The 14,142-nt window shown below is 42.2% G+C and overlaps 1 protein-coding gene across 1 annotated transcript; it reads left to right on the plus strand.

The window, feature by feature from the left end:
- The first annotated feature begins 12,613 nt into the window (after positions 1-12,613).
- LOC118507405 lies at positions 12,614-13,902 on the plus strand. The gene is made up of 2 exons (XM_036045863.1): positions 12,614-13,787; positions 13,862-13,902. The coding sequence occupies exons 1-2, from the start codon at positions 12,614-12,616 to the stop codon at positions 13,900-13,902; spliced, it is 1,215 nt and encodes a 404-aa protein (XP_035901756.1).
- The last annotated feature ends 240 nt before the right edge of the window (positions 13,903-14,142 follow it).

Genomic DNA, 14,142 nt, shown 5'->3' on the forward strand with positions numbered 1-14,142 from the left:
TCTCTTTCACTTCAATTTGGGGGAAAATATTCGAATAATTGATGATTTCCCAAAGGAAGGTGGATCACACGATTTACTTGCCTAAAAGTAAGGCGTAGAATGTACCACTGTGGATCATTTTCATAAATACCACAAAAAGATTTACTTGCTAAACCCGGCCACTTTAAGGACCATGGAGTTGAAAACAGGAAGACTATGAGGGAACAGTCGTTTCCCTTAGCGGAGGAAGCCTATTGCAAAATAATCCAACATCTTGGAGAAAATTCCATTGTCACGTTGAAAGTTTTGCGTGTTAAAGGAGGATCTCCCAATAGGTTATGAGCCCAAAAACAGAAGTACGTTTACCGGTAGTAGCTTAGGCTCATAAAGACTGTTTTTTCAAGGTTAAAGGGTCTAACTAGGCGAGTTAGACTGCTCCACAAACTTATTAAAAATGAATTATCATCTAGCGAATCTATAAAATGTCTAAATTTATTAATGATGAAATGACTTTAAGGAGTACATAGAATGCCAGAGTGCTTTCACCGCTGATAGCGAACGGACGTATATCAGATAGCTCCAGTGAAACAAGAAATATTAACAGAGTGATTACAGTCAAACAAAGCCAAAGCTTTTGCTCGGACTACCATGGGCCGGGCCAAAGGATCTTCAACCAAGAGGCTTGCTTCCATGCCTCTTAGTTCGTTCCATAAATCTGTGGTTAGCCATCCCTCAAAATCGGTTAAAACAGCGGATACAAATCCGTTTGGTATTCTGGAATCCATCGCCGATGATGAAATTGAGGTGAACACGCATACGCAACACGTTAAAACGGTTAAATCAACGAAACAACCACCAACAATAACCGTGGCGAGCACCAACGTTGCAGATGTGCACAAAAAAATAGTTCCGTCAGGTGTTGTGAGATATACCACCAACGTTACATTCAAAGGAATAGTAGTGCGAACGGATTCCATCGACAATCACAAAAAACTACTGAGCCACTTTAAAAAGATAGGTCTCAGTTTCCACTCTTATCAGCTCGAAGAAGATAAGACAACGAAAATAGTCCTGCTCGGGCTGCTAGATATGCCCATCAAGAATTTACAAAAAATTCTGTTAGAAGAGAAATTAACTCCGGTGGCAATAAAGAAGTTGGCCATGAAGCAGAAGCGTTACGATGAGCAAGCTGCGTACTTGCTACACTTCAGTAAAGGGACGGTGGAACTCAAAGTGCTCCGTACGATTACTGCACTTGACCACCAGAAAGTGAGCTGGAAATATTACTCAAATAAAAACGGCGTAATGCAATGCAAAAATTGCCAGAACTTCGGTCACGGCGGTGACAATTGTTTTAGACAGCCTAAGTGTATCAAATGCGGTGAAACACATACATCTTCGACATGCCCGTTAGCGAAAGAATGTGAGGACGGTATAATACCGACGCACAAGTTAAAGTGTGCGAACTGTGGCGGTAACCACACAGCCAACTACACGGGCTGCCCTAACAGAAAAAAGTTCGAAGCTACGCAGACAAGCCGACGCACTACCACATCTCAAACAAGGCAGGTAACGCTCTCGCATAATAACTTTCCTCTCCTGAATAACCCAAACTCTTCCCAGTCCCAGTACCAAAGAACAGAAAAAACATATAATCCAAACACACGCTTTTCCCAATCGGCATCATACGCAGATGTTACCAATACTGGTCAAAAAGATCTCTTCGGACCAGATGAGCTGGCGCTAATAATTACAGAAACGTTTTCTAATCTTCGAAATTGTTCCTCCAAAGAAGACCAAATCATGGTTGTATTTAAAATAGTTCAAAAATTCTGTTTCCCATGAAATGGTTAATACAACCAATATGAAAATTTCATACTGGAATGCAAATAGCATTCCAACTAAAAAACTAGACCTACTTAATTTTCTTGACGTTCACTCAATAGATGTTATGGCAATCACAGAAACATTTCTAAAACCTGGTCAGCGTTTTAGCATGCCAAACTACCTAGTTTATAGGTTGGATCGTTTGGACGGCGGCCAAAAGGCGGAGCACTATTACTAGTAAAAAGTAGCATAAATAATGAGCTGTTGCCTGGTTTTAACCTGGATATAATTGAAGCCATTGGAGTAAAAATATTTGTGAATAGCACTCCTATAACTATAATTTCCGCATACCATCCTGGAGGAAATACTAATATAGATAGCTTCAAAAAAGACATTAAAAAGCTAACTAGTAGAGCCAATAATTATTTCATTTGTGGAGATCTTAACGCAAGGCACAGAATGTGGAACTGTGCATCTGCTAACAAAGCTGGAAAATCCCTATTTGAGGAAATTCAAAAAGGTCAATTTTCTATATGCTTTCCTAATTCTCCTACTTATATTCCATCAAACTCTAACTTCATGCCGTCTACATTAGATGTAGTTTTAACAAACAACAATTTAAACATTTCTGATCCGATCACTCTCTCGGAACTAACTTCCGATCATTTACCGGTTCGCAAATTGACGAGTTAATAACTAAAGTTACAGATGCGATTCACGCAGCCCATAATATTGCTGTCCCACGCACAACACCGGGAAAATATAATATTATAATACCTGATAATGTTTTGTCACTCTTCAAAATTCGCAATTAATTCAGGAAAAAATGGCAACGACATAGGCATAATTCAACGTTCAAATTGACTTATCTCTGGCTTAAAGCGACCATTCAATCCAAATTGAACATAGTTCGAAACGATGCTTGGTCAAGCAATCTTGAAGCAATTAATAACGCACCAAATAATAATAACAATAATAGCAGAATGTGGCAATTAGTTAAAACATTGAAAAATGAACCCAATACTATCCAACCACTTAAAAAGGATGGGCATCTTCTTTTGACCTCAAAAGAGAAATGCGAGGCCATTAAATTACACTTTGAAAATGCACATAAAATAACCAGCCGATTTGTAAGTCCATTAGAAAATAAAGTAAGGACAGCAGTGGACAATTTTCTTCGTACTCACCCAATTCCAGAATTCAACCCTACAGATTTCATAAAACCTAGCGATATTATCAAAACAATCAGAAACTTGAAAAGTAAAAAATCAACCGGACTAGACCAAATAAATAACAAAATGCTAAAACATCTTCCCAAAAACATAGTCGTTACCATAAATTTTATAATGAACAGTTCACTTAAGCTGGGGTATTTCCCGAACAGTTGGAAAACGGCAAAAGTAGTTCCCATACCTAAAATAGGAAAAGATCTCAGTATTGCCTTAAATTATCGACCAATAAGTTTATTTAGCTGCCTAGGAAAACTATTTGAAAAAATCATTTCTACGAAACTACGAACACATGTCGAAAGACTTAACATAATACCAAAAGCTCAATACGGATTTCAACCTGGTTTATCTACAACCCATCAACTAGATAGACTGAAAACTAACATAGTAAATAATAGAAGTTTAAAAAAATCTACAGGTCTCGTACTGCTCGACACTGAAAAGGCTTTTGATACCATTTGGTTCAACGGATTGACTGCCAAACTTATAAAACTCCAGTTTCCCAACTATTTAATCCACATAATAAGAAGTTTCATTACAAATAGGAAAAATAAAGTATTCATTCACTCCGCCAGTTCACAATCATACACCCCCTGTGCCGGGGTTCCACAGGGAAGCGTTATTTCTCCACTTTTATTTAATATATACATTTCCGATATTCCAAAAATGAAAAATTGTCAGCAATATCTCTATGCCGACGACGTCGCCATAGCAGCATCCGGAAAAAGATCCAATACAATAATTAACACTTTGAATTCCGCTCTTAAAGCATACACTATTTACTGTCAAAAATGGAAATTAAAAATCAACAATAGTAAAACTGAAGCCATCTTTTTCACTCGATTTACGTGTACAAAAAAATACCCAACAGACAAGTACAGATATCAAATACAAACATCCCCTGGAAACAATCTGTGAGATATCTTGGAATGACTTTTGACAAAAGAATAACTTTCAAAGCACAATTATAAAATGCACAAAAGTTTTTCGTAGCTTGTATAGCTTACTAAACAGAAAATCCAGGTTAAATCTAGACAATAAGCTCCTGTTATATGCTACAGTAACACGGCCTAATATTACCTATGCTTCTCCAGTATGGGATTCCTGCGCCAAAACACACAAACTTAGACTACAAAGAATTCAAAACAAGTGTCTGAAAAATATTTTAAATGTGCCACCTTGGTTCAGAACTAAAACACTGCATAGAATTTGTCAAATTCCTACCATTGCTGAATTTAACAGTAAATTAGTTTATAATTACAAAGTAAGATGCCGAAACAACAATCTAAATATACATCACGCGTAATTTTTTTTTTCCTCTTCCAATCCTATTCATGATTCCAAAACTTCCATGAACCACTAACAATCCCAATTTTCTTAATCCCAAAACTTCCCTTTAGTTATTGAGAGCGTTAAAGCGATTTGAATGTTTAATGAATCATTATTTTGAAGTAAGAATTAGTCTGTAAAATTATTTAATAAGTAGGATTAAGTTTAAAATATTTTTTTTTCTTTCGTATTATGAAGTAGGTTTTACCGAAATTTTTCCTGCTCCCAAATTTAAATCTGCACTTTGATCAAATAGCATTTAAACTGGCAAAGCCAAACTATGTTTTAAAATAAGTGAGGAAAAATTTAAATTATTGAGCCCACTATCAACAATATCTCAACAACTATTGTAAACAAATTTAAATTGAAATACATGAAGAATATACTACTACTACTACTAGTACATAGAATGATGTACTGAATGAAATGATAATGTGTATGTTTCGTCCCGTGACCGTTGCCTTTGAGTCCCTACGTTGTGATATGTTTTTATTTTACTCAATTTAAGTAACGCGGTTAGCTTCGATTTTGGTGCGTGCTTTTATTAGCAGCTCTTGATACCGACTGACGCTTCAGTCCGAGTCCGCGCACTGCGGCGCCACCAACACCCATACATTCACACAAAATACCCTCTCACCTACACCACTGAAATACAGAAACAAACATACCGGCCCTCTTGAACAACTTAGTTTTCAACATCTGCACACTCCAGCAAACAAATCTTGGAAATTGGTCTTTTAACTACACCAGATGCCGTTTTGATAGTGACCACTCGTACAATCCCATCTTGCCCAGAGTGTGTCTCCACGATGCGAGCAAGCGGCCAACGAGCATGAGGTAGTTGTTCGTCCTTCATGATTACGATGTCTCCGATGGATACCTGACATTCTGCAGGATTTCGCCGATGTTGTTGGTTCAATTCATGAAGGTACTCGGAACACCAGCGTCGCCAAAATTGCTGTGTATGCTGTTGAAGCCTTTGGAACTGGTCAAGACGATTAGTTGGCAAGTCTCGAACGTCAGATTCAGGGGGTGGACGTAGCATTCCTTTAATGAGGAAATGGTTCGGAGTTAAGGCTTCAAGGTCATTCGGGTCGTTTGAGAGAGGTGTCAGAGGGCGAGAGTTCATACATCCCTCAATTTTGACCAGAATCGTTGCTAGATCTTCGTATGAAAGCAGTGATGATCCCAGCTGTCTGATTAGAAGTTTTTTAGCCACTTTTACGGCGGCTTCCCAAAGCCCGCCGAAGTTTGGTGCCCGAGGTGGAATAAGATGCCACACTATTCCCTCCTCTGCGAGATTACTGCAAATATGTCTGTTTTGAGCGTCGTCATGAAACATTTGATACAGCTGGTGAAGAGCATTCTTTGCGCCGATGAAATTTGTGCCATTATCCGAATAGATGTGCTGTGGCTTATTTCGTCGAAAGATGAAACGGTCTAAAGCCTTTAAGAACCCCGACGTGCTCAAATCGCTCACGACTTCCAAATGCACTGCTTTAGTGCTCATGCAGACAAAAATGCACAAGTATGCCTTTTGAGCCGCAGCTTTTCGATGTACAGGTTTAAGCGAAATCGGTCCACAGTAATCGATGCCAGTACATGCAAACGCCTCGTTTGCTGTCACCCTAGGAAGAGGTAGCTGACCCATCGGCTGTTGCATTGGAATTGGTGTAGCACGACGGCAACGAAAACATTCTCGGATGACGGATCGAACTGCTCTTCTTCCATTCAATGGCCAAAATTCCTCACGCGCTGCAGATAATGTTGCAGTAATACCGCTATGCATCATCCTTTCATGTAAGTGCCTTAAAAACAATTTGCTAAAAGGATGAAATCCAGGCATAACAATTTGATGCTTCTTGTAGAACGGTAAATCTGTATGTTGAAGTCTGCCGCCAACTCGTATGATGCCTTCAGTATCGACGAACGGATGGAGAAGTCTGAGGGGAGATGCACCAGAAAGCCTCTTCTCTCTTGTGAGTTGCTTCAGTTCGCTTGGAAATGCCTCTCGCTGCATCAACTTCGCCAGCATCTTCTTTGCATTTGGTAGTTCACTCACTGATAGACAAGCGGTCTTACGCTGGTTTTTATTACGTGTGTTATAGCCAAATCGGAGGCAATACGCTGCTACATTCACAAGCGTTCGAAACTTAGAATACCGCTGGAACAAAGGATTGGGCTCGACAGCTTGAGCAGCAAGTATAAGGTCACCTTTTCTTTCCATCTCATCATCGGTGAAGTTCTGAGGACTATTCGATGGTATGGGCCAGCACGACTTATCACACATCAACCAGTCTGGTCCTTGTTGCCACATCTTACTCTTCAGGAGTGTCTCCGCAGACACGCCCCTGGATAGCATATCAGCGGGGTTGTCTGTCCCAGGTACATGATGCCAAATACAACATTTGGAAGCTGCTTGAATTTCTCCTACTCTATTCGCGATGAACGTTTTCCAAGTTCGCGGTGGAGAAGCTAGCCATTGCAGTGTAATGGTGGAATCAGACCACATATGGGTTTCGTTTATTGGCATGTCCAGGGCCTCAAATAGTTTTTTCTGCAATCTTGCAGCTAGTAAGGCTGCGCAGAGCTCCAACCTAGGGATGGTAAGGGGCTTAAGCGGAGCTCTTCGAGATTTAGACGCTAGCAACGTTATCTGGGTGGTGCCATCTTTGCTTTGAGATCTCATATAGGCACATGCACCATATGCCGCTTCCGAGGCATCAGCGAAACAATGCAGCTCTATGTAGCAATGGTTGGGCGTCAACGCAAATCTAGGGATTCGAAGATGAGTTAGGTAGGGCAGGCCTTCACAAAACCCTTCCCACTTGCTGTTTAAATGCCGCGGCAATTCCTCATCCCAACTAAGATTATGAGCCCAAAGTTCCTGCATCAGGATTTTCGCTTGTACAATGACGGGGGATATCAATCCAAGCGGATCGTACAGCTGAGCGATGGAAGAAAGAACGGAACGCTTCGTGTAAGGTCGGCTAACAGAAAACGATATTGTGAATCTGAATGTATCACTCGGTGGTTCCCAAGATATGCCAAGTGTTTTGACGCTTTCACCAGCATAGAATTCGTGCGAAGATTTCATACCGAGCAAATCAGGAGACAAACCATCAAGCACACCTATCTTGTTCGAACACCACTTCCGAAAACGAAAACCACCCTTCTCCATCAGACAGGTCAGCTCTTCTCGCAGTTGTACAGCTTGCTCGATGTTTTCTGCGCCAGAGATCAGGTCATCTACGTAAAGGTTCTTCTTCACAGCTTCAGATGCCAATGGAAATGGAGCTCCTTCATCCTCAGCTAGTTGAAGAAGTGTCCGCGTTGCAAGGAAGGAAGACGGAGCTAGTCCGTAGGTCACGGTAGCCAGTTCGAAAGTTTGTATTGGTTCTGTATCCTTAAATCGCCAAAAAATACACTGCAAACGTCTATCTTCAGGATGCATACTCACTTGGCGATACATCTTCTCGATGTCAGCAATTACAGCAACCTCATACTTGCGAAACCGCACTACGAGGGTCAACAGCTCATCCTGCACAACTGGTCCAACAAGCAACACGTCGTTCAAAGAATTGCCTGTAGTCGTCTTCGCCGATCCGTCGAACACCACACGCACTTTGGTTGTTGTGCTAGCTTCCTTGACGACGGGATGATGCGGAAGGTAATGCGCTGCTGATAAACAGTCAGGTTCTATATGCACTGGAAACATATGACCCAACAACACGTACTCTCTCATGAAGTCGTCATACTGCTGCTTCAGATGTGCGTCCTTAGACAATCTCGTTTCCAGCAACCGGAAACGTTTCTGCGCTGCAGCCTTTGAATCACCAAGCATTTGAGCAAAATCGTGGTGTTTCGGCATTCGAACGATGTATCTTCCGGTAGAGTCTCTGCTTGTCGTTTCCTTGAAGTATTGCTCGCACTGTTGCTCGTTAGGAGACAAGTTCGATACAGCAAGCTCCTCAACCTTCCAGAACAGCTCAAGTTGCTCCTGAACCTTGTCTGTTGACTCCATTATGTGGAAACTAAACGCCTTTTCCACTCGTGATTCAGGAAAGGCCGGCGCTTCTCCAGTTACAATCCAGCCAAATACCGTATCAACCAGTAAATTCGCCTGCCCACGCAAATGCACTTGTCCACCACGCAATAGTTTGTAAAAATATGCTGCACCTATGATCATATCCACGCGACGTGCTGTTCCGAAATCTGGATCAGCCAAAACATAACCCGATGGAACACCTACAGCAGAGGTGGAGAACGACGTGCTAGGGATATTCTCCGTCACTTTCTTCAACACAAGAAAGTCCATGGTTTGGCTGTAGTTGTAAACCCGAGATCGAACTTCCGTGGTTACAGCATGTTTCACACTAGTAGTAGTGCTGTTCACTCCATTGATCGAAATACTTGCATGCCGTCGTGGTAGTTGTAGCATCTGACAAAGATGCTCAGTGATCGCGTTCGGTTGCGAGCCGGTGTCGAGCAATGCTCGTGCTAAATGCTCCTATCCATACACATCAACGACCACTAATACCACTGTAGAGAGTAACGCATGCATTGATTTCTTCGACGATGCCAACGCCATGGTAGAGGTGGTTGCTTCTGCAACTAATACATCGTTGTTTTCACTATTCACATGAAGTAAGGTATGGTGGCGCTGAGAACACTGCTGACAATTGTATTTGGAGGAGCACATATGAGCCAAATGTCCACTGCTCAAGCAATTTCTGCAAAGCTTTTCCTCACTGATCACTTTTAACCGATCGTGTACGTTGATATTCCTGAATACACTGCATGACGCTATGCCGTGTCCTTTCCTCTTGCACATAACGCACACCGGCACGATTTTCGTGTTTGTAGTGGCCGCGTTTACCACTACTTTTGTTTTCGCTTGCTTCTTGCTTCTTTCACACACTTTTTCGATCGCCAACGTTTCTAACACACGCACACGTTTCTCCAAAAACTCCATCATTTCAGTAAATGACGGATCATTATCGGCTTGGGATTCTTCCCACACACGCAGAGATTCTTCGTCCAGCTTATCCGCCATCAACTCAATGAGAATTGAGCTGAACGATTCGACCGGTTGCTCCAACTGCTGCAGTATTTGCACATGCCGTCGAAAATCGTCAATTAAGCGGTTAAGTGGTACTGCTCCGGTGTCCTTCATCTTTGGAAGCGATATGAGTGCTCGTATATGCTTTTTACGCAGTATTATTTTGTTAGAGTAACGCTTTAAGATCGTTTGCCAAGCAAATTCATAGTTTGCATTCGTCACCGTAATTGCTTGGATGAGATTCGCTGCTTCTCCCTTTAGCGACGCACGAAGATAGTGAAACTTTTCAATCGGCGACATCTCTTTCGATGAATGTATTAGTGACACAAATGTGTCGTGAAACGTAAGCCACTCATCGAAGTTTCCGCTGAATTCAGGAAGTGTGATTCTCGGCAGCTTCACTCTCGACGGAGACGATTGAATGCTAGCGGCAACAGGTTTCGACTCTTTAGGCAGCATATCTTGTAGCTTTGCCTTGGCATAAAGATACAACTCCTCTGTCTCCGCCCTGATCCGTTGATTCGTTAGGCAGTCTTCCTCAGAAAGGTCCATATCGTCTATGTCGTCCTGCACCCGCTCGAAACATTCCCAAATCTTTTCGAGGCGATCTAAACGCGTTGCAACCTGATTTTCACATTCTACAGAATAGCTTTTAATAAAGTCACACGCGCGTTGTATGGAGTCCAAGTACTGCTTCCGACGAAGCTCCTTGCTGCGCAATTTATCCTGCTTGGACATGTTGACACAAGAAACTCGCGCACACACACTAGCAAAGCAATCTATCAATCTAGCAAAGCAATCGCTAACACGACACTTGCGGTTTTTCAAAAAACCGTAGGATTTACCAAAATCCCGTGGATTTAACAAAATCCTGGTCACTACGCACCAATGGTTCGTCCCGTGACCGTTGCCTTTGAGTCCCTACGTTGTGATATGTTTTTATTTTACTCAATTTAAGTAACGCGGTTAGCTTCGATTTTGGTGCGTGCTTTTATTAGTAGCTCTTGATACCGACTGACGCTTCAGTCCGAGTCCGCGCACTGCGGCGCCACCAACACCCATACATTCACACAAAATACCCTCTCACCTACACCACTGAAATACAGAAACAAACAGTGTACATAGAAAGCATTCACTCCTCATCAACTACAACATTACTCAATAACTTGATACAGCCAATATTCGTTCACTGGGTTGCTTTTTAACCCCTTTTAACCAATTTTTTAAACAATTAAATGCTGCTAATATGCCCGGGATATGGCAAATGACTAAGAGGAAATGCCTTGTTAATTTTCTTTCATTGTTTGTTTTTCATGAATTTAATTCACAGTAACCACATGCGGTGGTGACAATACGGCATCAGACCGTAATAATTAATTAATAAATACAAATAAAAATAAATGCTGCTAATATTTTCAGCGAAAAAATGCTCCAGCCAATTAAATGTATCTAGGCAACCCATGCATTTTTCTGTGTCTCGATTAAATGTTCACTCGTCGAGGCTGCAAAATGATTTTTTTCATATTGTTTTTGGAATGGATGACGTAACACGATTGATTGCATTCAATGAATAACCAAATGCGAACATAAGACTTACCTTACATAACCCATCTAACTATGGACCGTCCAGGCTTCTTATTCTTCACAATGTCTTTCAAGCCTTCCCGCATCCGCAAGGGTCTCATCATATCAAGCCGAAATTTTCAGAATTCAGAATAGCTCAAACAATTCAGCTTCTCCAACGAAATATTTGGGTCCACCACTATCACTTTCTCTAACAATCGAAAACAATCACACGAACTACCACTTTTCTTCAGAGCACTTTGTCTACACACGCGATCCTAAGCCCATAACGTACTGGAGTATATTTTATGACCAATGCACGAAGCAACATGTAATCGGTTTTTATACGAAAAATGTGATAGCCTACTATGAACTATGTTTTGCACGTTCACACCGAACCAATATCCCATGTTACTAGATTGGATCATATGATGGCCAAAAATGACACCTCAATGCATTCTGATACCCAACCGGATGCTAAGAAAGAAAGAATACAAAAAGCATCCTTCCCAACTTACTTCTTTTTTCGCGTAAACAACTTCGCGTTAACAAAAGAAACCCAAACAGTATCAAAACACTTACTCACTCTTATTAAGTGAGGTTGAAACCAAAAGGAGCAATTTAAAGATGAGTTTAGAGTCATATTTTTTCAATATTTCAATCAATTATTTTTTTATCTACTAACAATACGGCTTCAAGGCGTCATTAATAAAAACAAATAAAATAATTATTTTTCTGTCCAAAAAAGTGACGACAGCCGGTGCAAGAAAGTATTCAGCCGGAAAAAAATTATTCTCAGGTCAATCACCGTGACCGGGCTCTATATTAACGCAGCTTATTTCGCTTATAACGCAAGCTTATCTCTTTCACACTTACTTTACATTATCTAATCTATCTTGCTTTCCAACTCAAATCACATCGCAAAAAAGCTGATTGTTTACTTTTTGACCTGTCTAAAAATTGTCACTCATTTTTCACCCTGTTTTCGAATTCCTGAAAAATATTTGTCGGCACACACACCATGAAAAGTGAGTGCCGAAAACGTTTCTCATCTATCGAGGCCGGGAGGCTACACATTTGCTCCCTCGGTGGAGACGCTAAGTTTAACCAACGACCAACCGCTAGATCTTCGCGACACGAGAGACTTAAGCTCAGCGTAAGAAAACGAGTGAGAGAAACGAGTTGCTCACTCAATAGTGCAACAGCGACCAATCAAAGCCAAGAGCGCGATGCAACACCAACGATCGTTGCTTCGTTGCATCACAGGAATTTCTATGCTTTTCTCCCACCAAACTCACGCAACATACATGCTGCATTTTTGCCGAACGGAAACGAGTAAAATGTGAGTGCTCTAACTTTCTTAAACCGGCTGCTCTCCCGCCGATCATCGTTCGTAGTCCTTTCTCACCGATCGCCACGATCGCAAGTGTCGAGCAGTGCAAGAAAAGTGCAATCCGCGCAATCCGCATTCAGTGTTGGGCTTTCTTGTGCTGTGCATGTGGTGCTTGGTGTCGTGTGGCATATCGATCAATTCTGTGCGATATTTCGCTATCATTCGTGGACGGAAGAGTGTGTCGTGTAACGTTGTGTGTGTGTCCGCTTACGAATTTCGATTTCCATCAAAATGGACGGCGAAGGCCCTCCCGAGCTCGTAACATCGAACAGCTGCCGTAACGATAAGAAGCTGGTGGCGTTCATAATTGAGCGCCGAATGAGACTAATCGAAGTGGTGATGCCAATGGTGATGTTTTTTAGCAACGTGAAGGAAAACTTTCGTGCATTGTGGTTTTACAATAACTACGATTGCAATATTCCTCCGAATGCGTCTAGACCTTTGACCACGGCGTATCGGAAAAGGCGACACCAGGAGCGACTGAACATGTTAATCGCCTACAGCACTCCCGGCTCCCAGCTCAATGTGGGGGGATACCTGAAGCGAGCTCACATCTCATTCTTCAACAAGGAAGACTTCTACTGCTTGTACAACATATATCATGCAAAGAAGGCCAATCTGACCTTTGTAGAATTCAGTTCTTCCGTACCACGGTTGTACAATAGCGCGCTAGTTCGGGGATCGGGGTCCATTTATCCATCCCCACTTAAAGAACGCTTAGTCGTGAGCTGCTTTAGTCTTGTGGAGTGTAGAGATTCAACTAACTATGGCCGTCATCTAAATGCTCGTCAGAACCTGGCCAGAGGAGATACGGCACTACGCGAGATGCCATTTGTGAGTTTACTTATAAAGGACTTGTGGATGCGATGCCACCATTGCCTGATCTACGCACCGTTCGTACTCATTCCGTGCCAATCTTGCTCGCTGGCGTTGTTTTGTTCAGAGACCTGTCGTGATCTTGCCCACGAAGAATACCATTCAATGGAGTGCACCATTATGCCAATCCTTCTTGGGCAGTATTCATCCATGGAGATTTTCGCTCTGCGTCTTACAATCCGTGTTTATAAAATGTTCCCCGGTACGTCGGATGCACTCGATGCGTACATTCGTAACCTATCCGATGACGTCAACGAAAATGAGTATAGCACGCCTAGTCCGAAGCCAGATTATCGGAAGATCTACGGACTGACAACCAACCGGAAGCATTTGTCCAGACAATCACTGACCAACGATGGACTGAAAGCAGTCTCGCTGGCTAGGATGCTCGTGCGAAAACATGGTCTTCCAAACAGCTTTGTGAAACTGCTAGCCGAACTGACTGTGCGCCATTTGCACATCCTCCGTGTCAACGCTCTCGTCCTGCATTGCTCCGTGGACGAACCTTCGAAGGACGAGTACAGCTCGAGTTCGGTGCCATACGCGCTAGTTTTGGTTACGACGGGCAGCATGTTCAACCATTCGTGCGATGCGAACGTGGAGTATTGTCTATCAACCGACGGTGCAATTATGTTTGTGGCTAATGGTTGCATTGCAAGAGGCACACAGATGCATGTCAACTATCGGTAAGTTATGACGACAATTTACGGGATGCGGAGAAGCATCACTTTACTTTATTATTTCTTCTTCACAGTATCGATCCCACGGATACCAGATATGCCTTTGAATGCTACTGCCAGAAGTGTATTTGGGGACGTGCGCGTCATGGGTCAACCTCGGAACACATGGTATAATCATGAAGCATAACACTGAAGGCATAAATG

The sequence above is a fragment of the Anopheles stephensi genome, chromosome 2 (genome assembly GCF_013141755.1).
Source record: "Anopheles stephensi strain Indian chromosome 2, UCI_ANSTEP_V1.0, whole genome shotgun sequence".
Taxonomy (NCBI): domain Eukaryota; kingdom Metazoa; phylum Arthropoda; class Insecta; order Diptera; family Culicidae; genus Anopheles; species Anopheles stephensi.

What these genes read in the sequence shown, in the direction of transcription:
- LOC118507405 (XM_036045863.1), top strand. Translation starts at nt 12,614, where the DNA reads ATGGACGGCGAAGGCCCTCCCGAGCTCGTAACATCGAACAGCTGCCGT. An exon ending in GAAGGACGAGTACAGCTCGA is followed by an intron (nt 13,788 to 13,861) that starts GTTCGGTGCCAT and finishes GCGAACGTGGAG; the next exon opens with TATTGTCTATCAACCGACGG.